Source organism: Zeus faber (assembly GCF_960531495.2).
Source record: "Zeus faber genome assembly, chromosome: 14".
NCBI classification, from domain to species: Eukaryota; Metazoa; Chordata; class Actinopteri; order Zeiformes; family Zeidae; genus Zeus; species Zeus faber.
Window position 1 is genome coordinate 7,281,821 of NC_137200.1, and position 20,725 is coordinate 7,302,545.

Sequence of the window (20,725 nt, forward strand, 5' to 3'; positions counted from 1 at the left end):
CGATTGACACTACCCTTGCGAAAGTTTCAACACAGTTACAGTAGAGACTCAAACACAAGAAAAGGTATGCCTGGAAAAGGTATGCCTGGAAAAGGTATGCCTGGAAAAGCCAGCGACAGCGGCCGGGCTCTGGCCCGCGGGAGGGGCGAGCCAAAGGGGGCGCGGCGTGGGACGCCACAGGCCGCAGTCGCCGGACCTTATTGGCTTGTCGCAGTTTGATCACGTCACACAATCGACGGCCCATGGAAACAACGGTGGAAGTTTGTCAGTGAAATTGTCTATTTTGATGTCGTGCGGTGGCTCAAGCAGCTCCAAACATGGGTCGCGAATCGAGGTACGTTTCAATCGTGTCGCTCTGCTGCTGTTCCGTTCTTGCTTCGAACTAACGTCTCGGACAGAAACGTAGGTAGCACGTTACAAAAGCTAACACACACAAGCTAGCCGAACTAGCGGCTATGTGGGGGATAATAACGTACAGCCTGCTGGGCTTCATCGTAGAATAATATCCAGCCGGTCGCCATTGCCGGTTAGGCGGCCACAGAACGAAACGAATACACAGGACACAGCTTTATGAACGGAAAAGTTATTCTCTTTTATAACGTGGTTGTTGTGGCGGTGTTCTTTCTGCAGGCACTACAGAAAACGCTCCTCGTCGAGGGGCCGTTCTGGTAGCCGCTCCAAGAGTCGCTCTCCAGACAAACGGTCCAAGAAAGATGACCGTGCAGGGAACCGGGACAGGGATCGGAACCGGAGGGAGCGCTCACGCAGCCGGGAGCGGCGAAGGTCCCGCTCCAGAGACAGAAAGCGGCCCAGGTGAGGGAGATATGGTGTCTCCACTGGTGTTCACACTAAGGACCCTCAATTTCATACGCATCAGACCATGGACCCGATTTGTTTGATAAGATTTGGCCTCTGGGACCCCTATCTTGAGAATATTTTTTATATATTTTATATTATAAACTTCCATATCTGTCTATACCAGTGTTTCCCAAACTTTTTTATGGCTGTGCCCCCACAGCCCTATCAATAAGGCTGAGGTATCATTTCATCCACTCCAAACCAGAAATGTGTTCTATTGTACTGGATATAATTTAGCATTTCTGGATTTGTATTAGGGGTCCAGCCCGAACGGCGGGAACCGTATTGATTTTGTTTGGATTTTTATTATTCTTACCCCGGACCCCATGTTGAGTAATCTATAGCAACCTGTATTCATCGCTCGTGTCGATGTGCGTTATCTTTTGTGCTCCCAAGGCGTTCCAGAAGCAGGGAGAGACGAAGGTCCAGAAGCCGGGACAGAAAGAGGTCGAAGAGCAGAAGCCGAGGTCGTCGTTCCCGATCCCCAAGCCCGAGCAAAAGCAGAAAAACTGATGAAAAGTAAGGATTCCTGGAGATACTTTAGCTATTTCAAAGTCACAACCAGATTTACTGTATTGTAATTTTGAAATCAAGTTTTTAGCTTTGAAAGTTTAATGAGCTTATTTAGCTGTGAATCCTCAGCGGTGTTCACTGTTCTTCTGATTGCCTCAATAGGTCTAAAAGCAAAGAGAAAGACAACATCGATCCTACATCAGACAAGAAAAAGACAAAAGAAGAGAAAGAAGACGAGAAGCCAGAAGATGTAAGTTTCAAATGTTTGACAGCCCTTTCCTCTGTTACAACATACACTAAATGAGCACTTTATTAGGAACACCTGTACACCTACTTATTCATGCAATTATCTACTCTGCCAATCGTATGGCAGCAGTGCAATGCATTAAATCATACAGATGCAGGTCACCAGCTTCAGTTAATGTTCACACCAACCATCAGAATGGGGGGTAAAATGTGGCATGATTGTTGGTGCCAAACGGGCTGTTTTTTTTAGTTCTTTTTTTTTGAGTATTTCTATAACTGCTGATCTCCTGGGATTTTCACGCACAACCGCCTCTACAGTTTATTCAGAATGGTGTAAAAATACAAGAAACATCCAGTGATCAACGGAGGATGGCCAGACTATTTCGAGTTGACGGAGAGGCTACAGTAACTCAGATAAGCACTCTGTACAATTGTGAGCAGGAAAAACATCTCACAATGCACAACACATCGAGCCTTGAGGCGGATGGGCTACAACAGCAGAAGACCACTTCAGGTTCCACTTCTATCAGACAAGAACAGAAAGCTGGGGCTGCAATGGGCACAGGCTCATCAAAACTGGACAGTTGGAAAAAATTTTGCCTGGTCCGATGAATTCAATTTCTGCTGAGGCACACAGATGGTAGGGTTAGAGTTTGGTGTCAACTGCATGAATCCATGGAATCAACAGTCCAGGCTGGTCGCTATGGTGTAATCGAGTTGGGAATTTTCTTTTGGCACACTTTTGGCCTGTTAATACCAACCAGTCATTGCTTGAGTGCCACGGCCTATTTGAGTATTTTTGCTGACCATGAGCATCCCTTCATGGCCACAACTGACCCATCTTCTAAAGGCTACTTCCAGCATGATAATGCACCATGTCACAAAGCAAAAGTCGTCTCAAACTGGTTTAATGAACATGAGGATGTGTTCAGTGTTGTTCAACATGGAGCAGAATCTTAAAAGGGATGTGTCCAAATCTTGTGGAATCCATGCCAAGAAGAATTGGTGGGGGCTTCGAGAGCAAAGCGAGGCCCTACCCGGTATTAAGTGTTCCTAAAGTGCTCAGTGAGTGTATTTGTGTGTCGAAAGAGTTTTTGTTTGGAAAAAAATGTTAATCCACAAATTGATCATTGTCCCCACTAACAACAATGGGCCGCCACTCCCAATTAGATTTGATCAATCTAATGGGGCATCATGGTCCTTGTTTGAATATTTAATTAGAACATTTTAATAATTACCTTACCCAAAACTGCCATCCCAACTGACTGGGGTGGCAGTTTGCTGTCTGGAAACATTCTGTTTCAAAATTATTAACTATTTATTCATGTTCATAAAATGCCCATCTGTTTGTGATAATTCTACGCAATTGAATCACAAATGGCGGGGGGCCGGTGCGACAAAACTATTCCCTGCTTTGTTTGTGTGCATGCAGCAAGACTTTGACCAAAATAAGTTGGAGGAGGAGATGAGGAAGAGGAAGGAACGTGTGGAAAAGTGGAGAGAGGAGCAGAGGAAGAAGGCCATCGAGAACATCGGAGAGATCAAGCGAGAGCTGGAGGAGATGAAGCAGGGCAAGAAGTGGAGCCTGGAGGACGACGATGGTGAAGAACCTTTTTAATTTCAAGGTCCCATTTCGCTTGATTCAAGTGTTGTCTGAAGGGTGACGACAGGATTGGAAAGAATGTATAATGTGTTTCACTTGGTATTTTGAGTTCCCGTCTGATTAGGGACAATCATGTTATTTGGGATGCGTTATTTGTCAGCTTTTTGGTCTTCGGCAAAAGTTTTTGAACAAATTAGTTACTGTAGATGTACCGCAAATTGTTCATGGAAAGACTTGTTCACTGTATGGAGCTACTTGGCAATCTTGCAGTGCGGCTTATACTACGAACCTGACTTAGGCAGATTTATGACTAAATTCTATAGGGGAACGACTGCATCGATTGAGATTGACATTGATGACAGATGACTATTTATTTATTTAATCCGCCAGGAAAAAGTATTGAAGCGGTGTAAGTGCAGTTTACCGTGATCAAAAACTGGAGTGGAGAGGGAGCGAGAAGGCGGAGGCTTTCTCCCTTTCCACTCAGAGCTGTCACCACTTGAGATCAGATGTCACTTCCCCTCTCTCAAATCTTGTGATTAGAATTTAGCGATATATAATCTCATAAAGAACGATTTAGCTTAATTTTAGAGAATTTGAGCCAGGTTATTTTTATTTTTATCCGGTTATTGACTTGGTTTACTTTTTTTTTTTATATATATATCTATTTGTATTCATTTGTTTCCTACATGTATGGAACATTTTATTTTATTTTTTTAAACACAACTGAGTTAAAGGGCTGTCCCGTTCCATCCAGTTCCCAAAAAACCTGTGCGTCCCCACTGTCCCTTTCTGTTGATATGGGACTTAATTTAGTAAAAATGTATGTTTTTGTGTTAATTCTTGTAAATAATAAATCCTGCACTTCTGTAATGGCAGGCATTTGCCACATTAAACCCCTTTTACATTTGCACTGAAAGCTGTAAATCTACTGGCAAATGTCGTAGGAATAGGACCCGGTTTTGATTTTCCATAGATTTCCCCACTCTCGCAGTAGTATAATTTCCTGAAAATTGCCCAATAACCCTAACATCAGGTTAGGGTTATTGCAACTGGAGACGGGGGCTCTTTCCCCTCAGTCAGCGGAGGGAAGAGTCTGCGGGGAGATGAGGAGGGAACTGCTGGTCTAAAAAACGATTCTGTTACCTAGTCTTGCGCGATATTAGACACCTCTCACGCAAGAATTATGTAATATATCCCTAACAGTTGTCTATGTGGGAACAGACTCCACATGAAACCTTTCCGTAAAGGAGACCATGTGGGAATGACTGCCTTGCCAGATTTTATTTTTTATTCAAAAATGCTATAGATTCCATGTGGGGGGGAAAAGGGGCCTACATCACGTTCTATGCATGCGCGCCCATCCCTTCTTCCCGATAGATCTGTCACTTGGCAATCGCTGCTCCCCAGCGGTCGCCGATCGGAATTAATCCTGATCGCCCAAGCCTACTATGAACAGATTTGGTTGTGCTGCAACTCTGGGTGGAACTCAAGAGTTCTGCATGAGAACAAAATTTCATAAACCAATGCTGCGATCGTTTTGTTTGTGGCTGCGCTGAACTAACATGCTGGAACGATTTTAAAACGATATGTATCATTACACCCTTTGTTGGTAAAAAGGAACAGGTTCCAGTAGAAGCAGCATAGTGTGCTGACGTTGTTTGACAGTATCATGGATGACCTGTGCAGAAGAGCAACAAAAACAGTCACATTTGGTTATGATATTCAGCATTTTTGGCTCCTTCGGCAGAATGTCTCTTTTTTTTTTTTTTTTTTGCTGCTTTCAGCCAGATATTTTCAAAGACCAACCATTCGGCGCCTCCTTATTATTCATAAAAAGCCGAAAACCATAACCACACATTTTACCTTCTACTCCTTAACATTTTCTTGTCCCAGATGACGACGAGGACGCTCCGGCCCCGATGGAAGGGGATGAAGACGATGAAGACAGGGATAACAAGGAGGAGAAGGAGAAAAACGACATTGAGGAGGAGGAGAAGGAAGATGGCGAGGGGGAGAGGGAGTTTCCCATGGAGCAGGAGGCTGAGGAGGAGGATGACGTGGATCCTCTGGACGCCTACATGGAGGAGGTGAAGCAGGAGGTGAAGAAGTTCAACATGGGAGCCATGAGAGGGCAGGACAAGGTGAGTGTGAAGGGAACTCCGTTGCCTCAAAGCAACATTGGTGAGTGGTCCATAACTGTTTTATAAAACACAACAGGACAATGGAGCTGACTGACTGATTCATTTCATATCACAGTTGTGGTTTTTAAAACAGCAATTTTGAAATTGTTAAACCATTGAGCCTTTTCTGAGCTCACATACTCTGCATGTCTTGATTTCTTTGTTTTCCAGATATGGGGGAGTATGAGGGACAATTAAGCTTGGAATTGGGAGGGGCTTCATTTTTGTGCTTTTTTTTTTTTTTTTCCTTTTCTTTATTATTTTGTGTTGTCTTATGCAGAAAGGAGGAATGACCGTAACGAAAGTAGTCACAGTTGTTAAAACCAAGAAGGGACCTAATACCCATAAGAAGAAGGGTGAGCTGATGGAGAATGACCAGGATGCAATGGAGGTGGGTTCTAAAACTTCTCTGACAAGAACACCTTTGTCATTCAAGTAGAAAACTTTGTTACTAGTCAAAACCTCTGAGGGCTTGTGATGAAACCACCAAACAAACATACATAGGATAATTGTTTTTACATAGTGGACATACACCAACAATCGCACCCAGAATCAGATTAACAGCACAAAAAATAAAGCAAGTCATGACTTAAATTTAAGTGAGAGAAGGAATCAAATCAATTCGACATTATTGTATTTTGTGTTGTGCAGTTGCCGGAATTGCGGCACAATCTCTATATATTGTGATATGAGATCACAATAAATGGAGACTCGTTTGGTTGTCTGGATCAGAGATTTCGCTCAACACCTGCTATCAAAACGTTGTGTCTCGCAGTACTCATCTGAGGAAGAGGAGGTGGATCTGCAGACTGCTCTGACGGGGTACCAGACCAAGCAGAGGAAGGTCCTGGAGCCCGTGGACCACCAGAAGATCCAGTACGAGGCCTACCGCAAGAACTTCTATGTGGAGGTGCCTGAGCTGGCCAAGATGACTCCTGAAGGTGTGTGTGAATCAAAACCCGATAGTGACCATGCACAATTCATGCAAATCGGAATTTTAAAAATCCCTCTTAATTTTTGGAGCAAATTGGCTGCTATTACGCTGCAACTAACAACTATTTTGATAATCAATTAATCTGTCGATTATTTAAGAATTATCACGCAACACACCACACTACAACGGTTGCACACACACCTCTGCATTTTAACCCGTCCTGGTTTGTCCTTCCTCCGGGGGGGGCATTTGTCGACGCACCCGGGTGACGAGTGTCCATCGCTGGTCAGACGATGATGTGTGCATGTTTTTGGTGGGGGTCCTTACTGACGTTAGGTGGAGGAAACCCCATGTGAGCACGGGGAGAACATGCAAACTCCACACAGAAAGGCTCCTATTTGGGAGATAACCCGCCGGAGCACGGTGCCAACAAGCGCCCCAGGTGGGAATTGAACCCAGGACCTTCTTGCTTGTGAGGCAGCAGTGCAAACACAAACAAATTTTATTTCCATAATTTTATCTAAGAGAAAATATGTTATCCCAAATTGACAATATTGACACAAGTAATAGACCTAAATTTATGCAAAACATGTGCAAAAGATACATACATGTTTTTTTACTTAAATGCACAATAACAGGTATTTTTTTTCCAATGCTTGAACGGACCTGAGGCGTTAAAATAATAATAAAAAAAAAAGGCCACGGACCATGGAGGTAGATTGTTTGTGCCTCTCACACGCGCACTCTCTCACACACTGACTTACTCTCTTTAAGTAATTCTAAATGACTTGGAGGCAGGCACATCAGGCTGTAGGTGTTTTGACTGATTCATGTTGTGCCTGTTTGATCCCTGGTATTGATGACTTGTGACGAATATAATTAGTATTTTTGATATTTTATGATTCTGTAGTTTATTATTTTTTTCATTATAAATAGTTTTTATTTTATGTCTGCATCCCTGTTAATTGTGCTGCTGCCCGTCTTGGCCAGGACGCTCTTGTAAAAGAGATTTCTAATGTCAATGAGACTTACTGGTTCAAAGGTTAAAAAATAAAATAAATCAATCAATTTCTGTTTTTTCCGGTCCAGACGCCTGAACCGGTTAGAGTTTATGCAAACCAACTGAACCGGTATTTGTCATTATGAGACGCTCTTACAAATTAAAATGTAGCCTCGAGTCACATCGCTAAATCCAATGTGTATTGCATTAGTAATAGGCAATATGATAACGTGATTAACATTATATTATCTTTGTTTCGAAACAGACTAACGGAGCCGGAGCCAGCATAGCCCCACCTCCTCTCACTCATAGTGCAGTCTTCTTCTTGTCACTCATTTCATTCCTTCTAGTTTGTTATGGTGTTAGCTCATTAAAGGTGTCAAGTGCAGAGTCTCTGTTTGGAAATACTTAACTCCGAGAATTTGAGTGGAGTGAAGTCTTGATTTTATTTTTTTAATGTTTAGAAGAAGAGAAGTTAAGTTGAATGGTTGTTGTGAGATAAAAACACAATGTGTCACTCAGTTGTTCTGCTAATTGTGATACTGGAGAGGGTCACTGTTTAATGTGCCGGGTCTGAGAAAGAAGTTACCCTCTTCCATCACTGTTGCTGCTGCTCCTTAGCAGTGAGTTGGAAAACCTCCACCGGGCCTGACTCAAAGTCAGCAATATGGGTGGACTTCAATATCCCCTTCACAAGTGGAGGTACTGCAGAGATAGATAGAGATGTATTTCTCCCCACTCATGAAGACAGCGGCACATTTGAAAGCCTTGAGGGCTGTGAAAAGCTCTTCCAGCAGGCTCCCCTGGTCTGGTTTCAAATCCAGGTTTCCCCCCCCCCCCCCCCCTCTGTGTGACAGGGGGTCAGACAGCGTTGCTGTTACAGACGACCTTTGCTCAAGCAGTCGGCTTATCATGTAGAATGTGCTGTTCCACCTTGTACTTAAGTCTTGAACAATCTTGTGCTCAGGTGTGGCCATTTGTTGCTGTTTCTGTCTGAGCTTGTTGCAGGCCAGCTCGCTTTTTTTTTATGTTCCACAAGATAATCCTGCAGGTCCAATAGCTTTTTAAATGCTTTGTCGCTTCAATGCAGAATTGATCACAAGTTGCAAGGTATGGCCAGTGCAGTGCACAGAGAACCACCCATGCTTCTCCTCCAGTATGTTTGCCACAGCCATGACATTGGCACCATTGTCACACACAATGGCAATAATTTTGCTGGGAGCAAACCTGGCTGCTACCTCCTCCAACCACTCTGTGGTGTTAGATGCTGTGTGTCTGTCCTGCAGATGCATGGTGGTAAGGCAAATTGGCTCCATGTCCCAATCATCTTTGATGTAATGCCAAGGAAGCCTTCAGTGACTCAACTTGTCCATGCATCAGTGGTGGTAGTGATTTTGCCATTGTTGCAATTCTCACTTCCTGGAATGTCTCTTGATGCTTCCTCTCTATCAGTTTAGTAAAATGGGTCCTTGATGGAAGACTATAACCAGGGTGGAGGGTGTTGATCATTGCTCTGAAGCCATCATCTTCAACCATTGATAGTGGACTTGTGTAGGTGACAAGCATGTTAAGGACAAAACAGCTGTCAGATGCATGGTGCTTTATTGTCCATCAAGTAGCCACTCATGCTGAGTTGTTTTTTCTTCTGAAATGAGACATTAAGTATGCACAGTAGCACATTTTACATAAAATTCAATACATACCTTGTTGTTAATAAATGCTTGGGTCTTTACATAAGGCTGAGTACAGACAAGACATACTTTTTAAGAAGAATCTTTATTCATCACACGATACACACACGCTTTTTGGGTGGTGGCCTGTGAAATGTGGCCTCTCTCTCTCTCTCTCGCGCTCTTTCTCTCTTTCTTTCATTCATTCATTCATTCATTCATTCATTCATTCATTCATACACACATATATATATATATATATATATATATATATATATATATATATATATATATATATATAATCCAAACAATGCAATTGGTCCTTGCATTCAGTACAGTGTTTGACTCTTTCCAAATTTCAGCATAACACTTTGAAATAGCTTGATAATTAAATTGCCATAATTGTTATAAGTGATTATCTCTACTGGGTAGTGTTAATTAACTTGCTAGCCTACATTGGCTATACAGCCTCTGTACTACCAATGACACTAGCCAGCTACACTTGTGATGCAATATTCAAGTAAATGTGCGAGACCAATGAGTCTTCACTTCTAAACACATGGCATGGGTCTCCTACTTGTTTAATTTATTACGATTTTTTGGTAACTGACCCTGCTGTTGAGTCCCCGTCATCCATGGCATCAAAATGTTTTCATTTCAGGTGTTCTCTCATTACTGTGGTGCTCCTGTGCTATGCAAGAACGGTTTTGCATAGTTTGTAGCTAACACTTTTTTTTTTTTAACTCAAAACTTATGTGAAGTGCTCCCATACTATAGATGATTTTGGTCAAACAGTTTTCTCCTCCTGCGTGATGTTTCAAATGTTTTTGTTTTTTTTTCTTCTTGAAGTGAGTGCACAACTCAGCCTGCAACAACCAACGAATCGATAATGAAATTCGCTGCCAACTATTTTTATAATTGGATTTTATCTTTTTCATCAATTCATTGTTGCAGCCCTAGCTGCTACGAAACATTGTGTTCCTTTATTTTCTTTTTATTAACAAAATTTACAGCTTGTTCCAAGTTAAGGCTGTGAAACCACACCTAATGAAAGCCTCCAGAAGGCATGCCAATGTGCTTGGTTTGATTCAAAAAATGATCTTCAAACTCCTGAGATAATATAGCATTGAGGCAACGGCGGGCACAGTCGAACCCCTCACGCTGGCAGTGTTGGTGCTTGCCTAAACGTTATTCCTTTGGGTCATTTTTGTCCCCATCCAGATGTGCATTCGTACAGGTTGGAACTGGAAGGCATCACAGTGAAAGGGAAGGGCTGTCCCAAACCTATCAAGACGTGGGTGCAGTGTGGAACATCCATGAAGATCCTCAATGCTCTGAAAAGGCAAGTCAGCTTCCAGTTTATTTAACAGCAGATATAATATACAGTATATGTGCTTACTTACCGATTTAATGTCTAAATAAAGGACACATGAAATAAAGGTTTGGTCATTTATAATGCTGCACATCACTGGATCCCATTAGGAGACATCAGTTGTTATTTAAGGATTGAATTAATTTTACTCGATTGTGTCATCGCTACTCAGGCACAGCTATGAGAAGCCTACCCCCATCCAGACCCAGGCCATCCCCGCCATCATGTGTGGCCGAGACCTCATTGGCATCGCCAAGACTGGCAGTGGCAAGACCATTGCCTTCCTGCTTCCCATGTTCCGACACATCATGGATCAGAGGCCCCTGGAGGAGGCGGAGGGACCCATCTGTAAGAGCCCAGGCCCCTTTAATGTTGAACCCTTATGAAACCTGTCAGATATTATAGAACCTCATCTTGATTTTCTGACCTTTTAAGCAGATATCTCTAAAGGACAAAACATGATTTTATTTAGTGATGATGGTCTAATGACCCCAAGCTCATGGTCTTAACTGTCTTGTAAAAGTGTATGTGATGAAGTTCACCCTCCTCGCTCCTGCTTCTCCACCCGCAGCTGTGATCATGACTCCCACCAGAGAACTAGCGTTGCAAATCACCAAGGAGTGTAAGAAGTTCTCAAAACCTCTCGGCCTCAGGGTGGTCTGCGTGTACGGAGGCACAGGCATCAGTGAACAGGTACACATACAGATAGAGATGGGTATAAAGTTCATTATAGAGTTAAAATGCACATGAACACAAAGCTTCTTGTAAATGAACAAATGTTTGATTAGTTAACTTAGAAAAACATGGAACAATGCCTATCTATTGCTTCTGTTTATTTTCTGAGAGGTTTTTCTTTTGCAGAGTGATGGTCAACTTTTAAATAAGTATTTTTAAAATCATCTTAAGGGTAATCACTACATTACACTACAGCATGCTAGCAGGAGGAGCCTGGGTTGAAACCAGCAACCTTTAGATTACTAGGTGACCAGCTCTACCTCCTGAGCTACCATCCCCCTCAGCCCTTTCCTGCTTAAATTTGGCATCATGCACTGTCAAAAAAGTTCAGACATTTATTTTGATCTAGCTCCTGTAGATCCTGAGCTCACTCAAATTAATAAATAAAAAAATTGTTTTCATCCTGTTATCCAGATTTCTGAGCTGAAGAGAGGAGCTGAGATTATTGTGTGCACGCCCGGAAGAATGATTGACATGTTGGGGGCCAACAGTGGTAAGTTTGCAGTTCCCTCTGCAACTCTTCCTCAAATTCTTTATATTTTGTCTTGTTAGCATATTTCAAAAAGACCTGCATGGAATGGTTAGAATGTGACCCATCATAGATTGAAACAGACCCATGCCAACTACTAAACGGTTGACATATTTTGACGGCTGTTGGGAAAGCATCAGTCATATGAAATTATTTTCAAAAAAACATTTACAGAACAATTACAGAATTTCACCAGATAAATTCAGCTTCTAACTTGAGTTTTTCCATTTAGCTATATTTACGACTCTACATGACAAACTAATACTAATTACTAAACTAGACTAATTCAGGCATTATTCCACCAGAAATTATATTTGCAAGCAGCCACTTGACTATGGAGTCCTGAAAGTGCCACAGTGATAAATAAAAGAATACATAAATAAATGTGGAAATATAAGAGGAATTAAAAAAAACAACTATTTGAAAATATATACAGAAATATACTTAAGAAATCTGGAAATTAATATCGAAATTAGTGCAAATAAATTGTTGCTTTATTTTTTCCCTGTTTATACTTTTATCAATTTTTATATTTATTTGATCAATTATTTACAAATATTTCTTTGTCAATTTCCATATGTTTTTTTTTTTTTTAAGTGGATCAACTTATTTATTTTCATGCCCATGCCCGCCCATGTTTGGCTTTGTTGTCTGGTATGACCACACGTCTGTTGTGGCTGCTAAATATCCTGCCGTTATAGCGTCAATGTTGTTGTTTCGTTGGTGTTTGTAGGGTTACCCCTACCCTTTGTAATGTTATTTTCTCTTGTTTCTCACTCATTTGAATCTTTCTCGATATATACCAGAGGCGACACTTGAGTTACTTCTGACAGTAAATGTCATGTGTATAACATGAAATCAAACAAAATGCTAACCTTTAGTAAAAGGACCAGTTTGCTTTCCTGTCAGATCCGTAATACAAATTCTTCATGTTGTTCATTCATCGAAACAACAAAAAGAAAAGGTTTTCCGGGTAACATGACGTTGCCTAATTTGTCGCCATTGTGCCCTCCACCATATCATTCAGCCCCAATACCTCTCAGCCAGGTTGTCTATCTCGACCACGTGTTATAAAATCTTAAGACTTTATAGACCAAAGAGTTTTTCTTTTTTCTTCCACATATGCAAGGTCACCTCTAATGTGTCCCTTGTAGGTGAATGGGCGCTTGCTCACATAGTGTTTGATGTGGCTCCATGTCTTTTATTGTGTCTTAAGGCTGTTAGTTCCTTCAGGCTCCCGAGATGGTATGCAAGACCACGCAGCGAAGCAGATTTAAAACTCCAAAACCTGTTCACTTGAAAGAAATCTGTGGTTGCCTTGTGTGTGTGTGTTTTTTTTTGTTTTTTTTTAGACAATTGGTGTCAGCGTTGTCTGTCTGTTATAGCTGTTGGCAATGCTTTTGACCTGTTGTATTCCCGTGTGCAGGCCGTGTCACCAACCTACGCAGAGTGACGTACGTGGTGGTGGATGAGGCCGACCGAATGTTCGACATGGGCTTCGAGCCGCAGGTGAGATCCGGCTCGGCTCAGATTAAATGAAATGAATATGCTTAAAATAAATACTTTTAACGACCATCTGCCCAGTATATCCCACAAATGAACATGATTGTGTTTTTTTTTTATTTATTTTTTTCACATTTTTTATGATTATTATTTTCTTCCTTACCTTATTTAGCGGGTTATTGTTTTATTAAGTATTAAACTTGGAGTAGGTCAACTAATCATTTAAGACCCAATTATTCGCGAGAAATTATTACCGAATAACCCTGTCGGTTTTTATTATCATTAAAACATATTAAACTGTGATGGCCCGCTTCCCCTGCCAGGTGATGCGTATCGTGGACAATGTGCGTCCGGACCGCCAAACGGTCATGTTCTCCGCCACCTTCCCTAGAGCTATGGAGGCGCTGGCCCGCCGCATCCTAGCCAAGCCCATCGAGGTGCAGGTCGGGGGCCGCAGCGTGGTTTGCTCTGACGTGGAACAGCATGTGGTGAGTGCCCCGTTTCAACTCCTATCCCCAGGCAATGAAGATGGACGGCAGTTCCATTATTGCCATAAATTGCATAATATTTTGTTCTTGTTTGGATAATTTGTTAAATTAATTCTGTAGTACAAAGTACATGAAATATTTCTAATTTTAGTTATTAATTGGGAGTTGATTGTACATCCGTCAATATAGGATTGCTTTTTGATGTGGTGATTGGAACCCATATGCACCACCAGTCTTCCTCTCATACCTGGGACGAAAATAAGACAACAAATTGCTTTTGATTATATATGTTCTGTAGTTGTTTTTTTTTTTTTTTTTGTTTTGTTTTAAATCCCATCCTTCTTTTTCCTCCATGTCCTGCGCCACCTCTGTCCAGCTGGTGATTGAAGAGGACAAGAAGTTCCTTAAGTTGCTGGAGATTCTGGGCCACTACCAGGAGAAAGGCTCGGTCATAATTTTTGTAGACAAACAGGAGCATGCCGACGGCCTGCTGAAAGACCTGATGAAGGCCTCCTACCCCTGCATGTCCCTGCACGGGGGTACGGTTTAGCCTTTGAATCAGATAATATATTGATTAAAAAATACATGATACTACTTGTGTGTAAGTTCTCATTGACCCTGTGTTATTTGCAACATCGTATTTTACAGGAATCGACCAATACGACAGAGACAGCATCATTAATGACTTTAAGAACGGAGCGTGCCGCTTGATGGTGGCCACCTCGGTGGCGGCACGCGGCCTGGACGTCAAGCAGCTGATCCTGGTGGTGAACTACAGCTGTCCCAACCATTATGAGGACTACGTGCATCGTGCCGGACGCACCGGGAGGGCCGGAAACAAGGTTAGCGTCTGTCCAGGTTCAGTGGAAAAGCATTTGTTTTAGCCTCTGAGCTAGCACTGCCGAAACACATTGTTTGGTATGGAAAACTGAAATTGGGAGTAGTTGTGGCAAGCAATATGGAAATGTACACATTACTTTTTTTTTTTTTCCTCATTCAGTTTAAGAGTTCAGTTCATTTATTTCACGCGGCCTTAAAGAAATAATACTGTAAATATGTGTTCTGAGTTTGTCACACGACAGAAAAATGTGTTAACCACCCAGCTAAATTTGAATGATTACAATAATCAAGTTCATAAAATTAAGTTTCAAAACCATGGAAAAAAAAAAAAAAGAAAAAAAAGTTTGCTCCCTCTGTGTAGTAAGGCACGGGCCATGTCTGCTGAAGACCCTGAAACCACGCCCAATTGTGTTAAACGTTTACATTTTAGTTAATAATGAGCTGCCAGGCCCCTAGTTCTGTGAACCAATGGGGTTTGAGCACAAGTTCCGGCTTCTGTTGTATTTAGTCTGTAACCTTTCACCGATTTCACCTCATCAATACACCAAAAAATGTTTCTGAACAAATTTGAGGTGAGAAATACTCATATTAGATCGACATGGCCTCATTTGAAAGTTTGTTCCAACTTTCCTTGCTGACACCGCACCGGGGACTTTTGTCTCATATATTGCATCTACAATAAAAACACTATTTTATTTGTTTGGTTTGGAGAAACGCACAGTGGATCATGCGCTGCAGCCTACAGTCTATCTACCGCCTACTTATTTAACATATTTTATTATTGTTAATAAAAAATAAAAATTTAGACACAGCAGATTTATTTTTTTAATACTTACATTTCATCGTCTTCCATCGTTTCTTCACGGACAGTTGGTATTTATTTGTTTTGGAGCATTTGTGCTGGTCTCTGCTGCCAACAGATTACTTTCAGTGATAAGCCCTTAGTTCGATGCTAGCCGGTCCAGTAGCGCTACAACTGTTGGTGGAGTTACTCGGATGGAGGATGGTTCTAATTCTATTGAAGTCCTGAATGACGTACATGAGGGCTGCAAAGCTGAACGGCATGTTTTATGACGTGTTTTCTGAAATACTCAGCTCACAAAAAACTGACTGAGCTGTTATTTCACAGTTTGTGTGTTAGTAGTTCCATCAGAGATCCTAATGTATGTGCACAAGCACTGAAAAAGTGAGTTTTTCATAATAATCCCATTTAACAGATTTACTCCACAACTCTAAATTCGTACTAAATTGTCTTTTCAGCAATTACAGTTGCATTGTAATTGCTGTTGTAATTAGTTGTCTGTACTTTCAAACATGTATAATGTGTTTAGAAACAAATCACTGAATTCACTTTACAGGGACTTTACATTCCACAGGATGAGGTTGACTTTCATTTAATGTTAACGGCTTGTGGGTAAAGGGTAGAGTTGGAGCCAAATAACCTGATCGCTGAAACTGAAGTACTTCCCATAAAACCTTGTTGGAAATGTCCTCTAATGTTCTAATTATAAAAAAAATATAAATTCCCGAGGGGAAGTGCAAAAACCTCAACATTGCACCTGAGTGAAAGTACTCTGGCCTGAGTTTTGTTTTTCTCCGTGGCAGGGCTTTGCGTACACCTTCATCACCGCGGAGCAGGTGCGCTACGCCGGTGAGATCGTCAAGGCCCTGGAGCTGTCTGGCTCCCCTGTCCCCACAGAGCTGGAGCAGCTGTGGAGCTCCTTCAAAGACCAGCAGAAAGCTGTGAGGACTGTTCAGCTCATCCCATGTTAGGCACAAGCGACTTGACTCTGTATTTAGTACATCTAATCTAATCTAACTAAAAAGGAAGGAATCTCTGTCTGTTTGTATGTCCTTTGGTTATCTTGACAATCATTCATCCCATCTACTTCACACTTTGCGGGTGTATTGCTGGGGACCCAAGGACGTGCTGTGTCAAATTTGGTGCAATTTTGACACGCGACATGTAATATTAATAAACTTTAAATGAACAGTGAGCCAGTGGGGGGTGGGGCTTCAGAGCTCTGCGACTGAGACACTAAGAATGTCTTTCCACAGTGTATGTATGAAATTATCATCTTCCATTGTGGAACAGAAGATTCAGTCATTGATAGGTAATTTTGTTAAACTATGCCACCGAAATGTCTTAGAAAGTCTTCAATTCTGAGCTGGCATGCACTGGTAAAGTTAACCACACACCCTTTGCTCTGATTGAGTATCTACTAAATGGGCGTTTTAAAAACGGGTGCAAATACGGGTGTGTGTCACAGTATTGACAATCAAAGAGAATTAAATCCCTGCTTTTCTCTTTGATTCCTTCCACGCCGCTAGGAGGGCAAGTCAATCAAAAGCACCAGTGGCTTCTCAGGGAAGGGTTTTAAGTTTGACGAGACAGAACATGTGCTGGCCAACGAGAGGAAGAAGCTGCAGAAGGCCGCTCTGGGACTGCAGGACTCTGACGACGAGGACGGAGCCCTGGATGTGAGTCACAAAGTCTCAGAGAATAACCTCATTATGTTTGGTTATCACATAGATGTAAGATATATGTATGCCAAGTGTTGGTATAAATGTTATTTCTGTATTTTTCCAGATCGACGAGAAGATCGAGAGCATGTTCAACTCCAAGAAGAGGGTGAAGGATCTGTCTGCTCCCGGTGCAGCAGGGGGTCCTGCGGGGGCCATGGCCGCAGCCGTAGCAGCAGCCGCTGCTGCTGGTGGCCTGGCTGGCCTCGGAGTGCCCTCCGCTGTAAACATCCAGAAACTGGAGATGGCCAAGAGGCTGGCACTCAGGATCAACGCTCAGAAGAACCTGGGCGCAGAGGCTCAGGTAGCTTTGGGTTTTAGTCAGTTTTTTTTACAATCTTTTTTTTTTTGGGTGCTATAGTACTGGGAGGTATGGCCTAAAACATATTATAAGAGTATGTATCAGGGTGTATATAATGTATTCCTCATAATTGCAAGACTCAAGGGGCTAGAGACCATTTATTGCCTGGACCTAACTATAAATTACTATTTACTATTATTTAACTACTCTGTTTTTCCTATAGTATTTTGTCTTTTCAGCTCATTTACATTACACAGGAAACTGAAATTGATTTACATTACACAGTTTACAATACTTCTTCAAATACAGTCGTATAAAGCGAAACACGTATCCTTCCACCTCTGTTTTTGTTGTCATAGAGACGACTAGTCAAGGACTCAGACAACAATTAACGTTGCTTCCTCTCGTTTTACACTGACGCTGAAGCTACTGATGTCGAACAACATTCTTCTACTTCATACCTATGCACTTGTTTTGTCTTGTGGTGACTTTGAGCCTCTGTGTAAATAGACCGCTGATTTCCTGTATTACATGGGTCCACAGAGGACATGGCCCACTGAGCTATCTGATTAAAACTCTTAATCCAGATTATAATGAGCCTTGACTTATAATGAAAGTGCACAGTGAAAAGCAGAACAGATCCAAAATAAGTATTGTACAAAGTCTGAAAATATCCAGGTATGCTCCAACATGCCTACTTTTAATGACTTTGTTGCGCTCTTCTCTGCATGTCTGAGAACAAGGATAAACATTTATCTTTTCCGTCGTCTCCAATTCTCTCCTGGACAGGACGTGATGCAACAGGCCACAAACGCCATCCTGCGTGGCGGCACCATCATGGCCCCGTCCGTGTCGGCGAAGACCATTGCCGAGCAGCTGGCGGAGAAGATCAACGCCAAGCTGAACTACACGCCGGTTGAGAAGCTGGAGGAGGAGCGGCAAGCGGCCGAACAGACGGAGACCGTCAAGAGATACGAGGAGGAGCTGGAGATCAACGACTTCCCTCAGGTCCGGGACCGTGGTGCCGAGCCACGTTGACGTTGTTGTTGATGACGTTTGTCTCGTTGTATTTAATTGAATTTGTTGCGTTGCGGTTCAGACGGCCAGGTGGAAGGTGACGTCCAAGGAGGCCCTCCAGAGGATCGGCGAGTACTCAGAGGCCGCCATCACCATCAGAGGAACCTACTTCCCACCAGGGAAGGAGCCCAAGGAGGGAGAGCGCAAGATCTACCTGGCCATTGAAAGTATGTACCAGGGAAGAGCTTCCAGGGGCTCAAGATTTAAGTTGGCAGGTGACTCTGCCATGAGGACAATGTGCTTCATCACGCTGGTGGCTTTTAAACTGGAAGATTTAAGAAAATAAAAATAATAAATAAAAATCTGGTAAACGGTTAATTTGGGCGTGGTGCGGACTGACCTTGTGACCCGTTACCATATGTTCCGTGGCCCGGTGGTTGTGGGCCCCTGATGTAGGTAACTTTACCACTGACACACTTAGAACCAGTGTGGAATTCCCCTTTAATCAAAACGCTGTGGCTTCTCAGTGCTTTTTGGTTGAGAAGTCAGTCAGAAAGGTTGTTAGTGTTTCCCCCAGCGTGCCCCAGGTTTTGTTCTGTGTTATTTGAAGTTGTATTTCTGCTCCAAGTTTTGTATTTAGCTTTAATTGGTATTCAAACAGTTTCACATTGAATTAACAGAGCCTGTCGGACCTCCTACTATAACAGGGGATCTTATTTTCCCACTCAGACAGAACATTATACTTGCTTCTACTTAACAACATACTTGATGTTGTGTGTTTGCTCCACAGGTGCAAATGAACTGGCGGTGCAGAAAGCCAAGGCGGAGATCACCAGGTTGATCAAGGAAGAGCTCATTCGATTAGTAAGTGTTAAAATAGTGAGATGCGTCAGAGCTGATGTTGGATGTTTGGCTGATAACAGACAGAAATGGGCTGTGTATGTTAGAAGTACATTGTTATATATGTTGAATAGATTCAACTCACGGTGATCGTGGCGCAGCAGCTCTCCTTGTGGCATTTGTCAAATAGTGCACAAGTAAAGATAATTGTAATTTATTAATTGAATGGATTAACTGTATTATAGGGAAACCATCCCCTGAATCTGTATAACTAATGCCAAATTATTAATTGTTTTGGAAATATAAAGAAACAAGTATTTGCTGTATACTAATATTCATTTCTCTCTCTCTCTCCCTCCCCCCCATTACAGCAAAATTCCTACCAGCCAACGAGCAAAGGCAGATACAAAGTGTTGTAGAGGAGCTCTGGCGGATCGCTGCCCGTCAACAATATTCTGTCAGTTCTGTTCAATTTGTCATTGGGTTTGTTGCAGAATATTTTACTGTTTTATCATGTTCCCTTCAATTACCCTAGCTTTTATTTTGAAATACATTTACCAGTTACCCCATACCAGAAAGGTGTTTTAATTTAAGATTTCTCTTTAAATATTGAAAAACACACAGTCATCATATGCATTATCTGCAACTCAGAATGTAAAATAGTTTTCATTTATTGTTAAATAGTGTTGGTCGATTTCACCAAGTCGTCAGTACAATTAACAGGTCTAGTGTTTTCTACATGACAGTCATTTGATGTGAGATGTTTTTTCTTATTTTTCCCCCCCACAATAAAACTTTGTCAAGTCAACTGAAGTAAAGTCCATTTGTATAGGTCCTCATCAGTTATTTAAATGTATGACAGTTCTAACAGGGGAAAAAACCCCATAAATGGCTACTTCACTGATCCCAGAGAGGAAATGAAAGGCGTTAGAGCAGCTCACATCACAAAACAACAAAATTAAGTGACAGTAGAAGAAAACAAAAGCAGCCATCTTAAACATTATATACAGAAAGAAGGATAGTCCAGTAACATCTCCCAGCCTGACTGATGAACCCGATCGAGCCGGCGGGAGAAGCACTCGCTGTCTTTTGCTGCAGGCGGGAACGATGTTTGGTAAAGGAGCTTCCCTGCTCTGCCACAGTGTCATTAACGGGGGTGGATGGTTCAAGACGGCCAGGAGTGTGGTCCTCATCCGCCCCCTCTGCCACCTCCTCTGCAGTGTCTGAGCTGATGCCGAGGACAGGACCAGTGGGAACTCGGGTGAATAAAATGACAATTTGAGGGAAACCAACGTTGACAGGTAACGCAGGTCTATAAAGGCAGACAAGGCGTCTGCTGTGGAATCACATCGCAACAGCAGTAGACCTGCAAGAGCCGGTGGGATGGGCGAACAGATATCTGGAGATGCCTCCTTCCCACCCTGCATTTAGCCAGGTTTGCGGATGGATCACACAAAAAGAGAGGCAGCGGGCATAAAATATATATTAAAAAAAAAAAAAAAAAATGTTTAAATAATGTATGAGCTTTCCTTACGTAGTGTATATTAATGTTTTAAAGGGGCAGCGGCGT

The 20,725-nt window shown here is 42.2% G+C and overlaps 1 protein-coding gene across 1 annotated transcript; it reads left to right on the forward strand.

Moving 5' to 3' along the window:
• Nucleotides 1-222: 222 nt before the first annotated feature.
• ddx46 (DEAD (Asp-Glu-Ala-Asp) box polypeptide 46) lies at nt 223-19,963 on the forward strand. The gene is made up of 23 exons (XM_080014330.1): nt 223-334; nt 631-813; nt 1,255-1,377; nt 1,534-1,621; nt 3,050-3,218; nt 5,117-5,364; nt 5,684-5,794; nt 6,179-6,344; nt 10,229-10,349; nt 10,552-10,727; nt 10,951-11,072; nt 11,529-11,607; nt 13,070-13,152; nt 13,470-13,634; nt 14,011-14,173; nt 14,283-14,476; nt 16,080-16,217; nt 16,806-16,955; nt 17,065-17,301; nt 18,088-18,306; nt 18,398-18,542; nt 19,106-19,179; nt 19,527-19,963. The coding sequence occupies exons 1-23, from the start codon at nt 318-320 to the stop codon at nt 19,572-19,574; spliced, it is 3,219 nt and encodes a 1,072-aa protein (XP_079870456.1). The 5' UTR covers nt 223-317; the 3' UTR covers nt 19,575-19,963.
• Nucleotides 19,964-20,725: the final 762 nt, after the last annotated feature.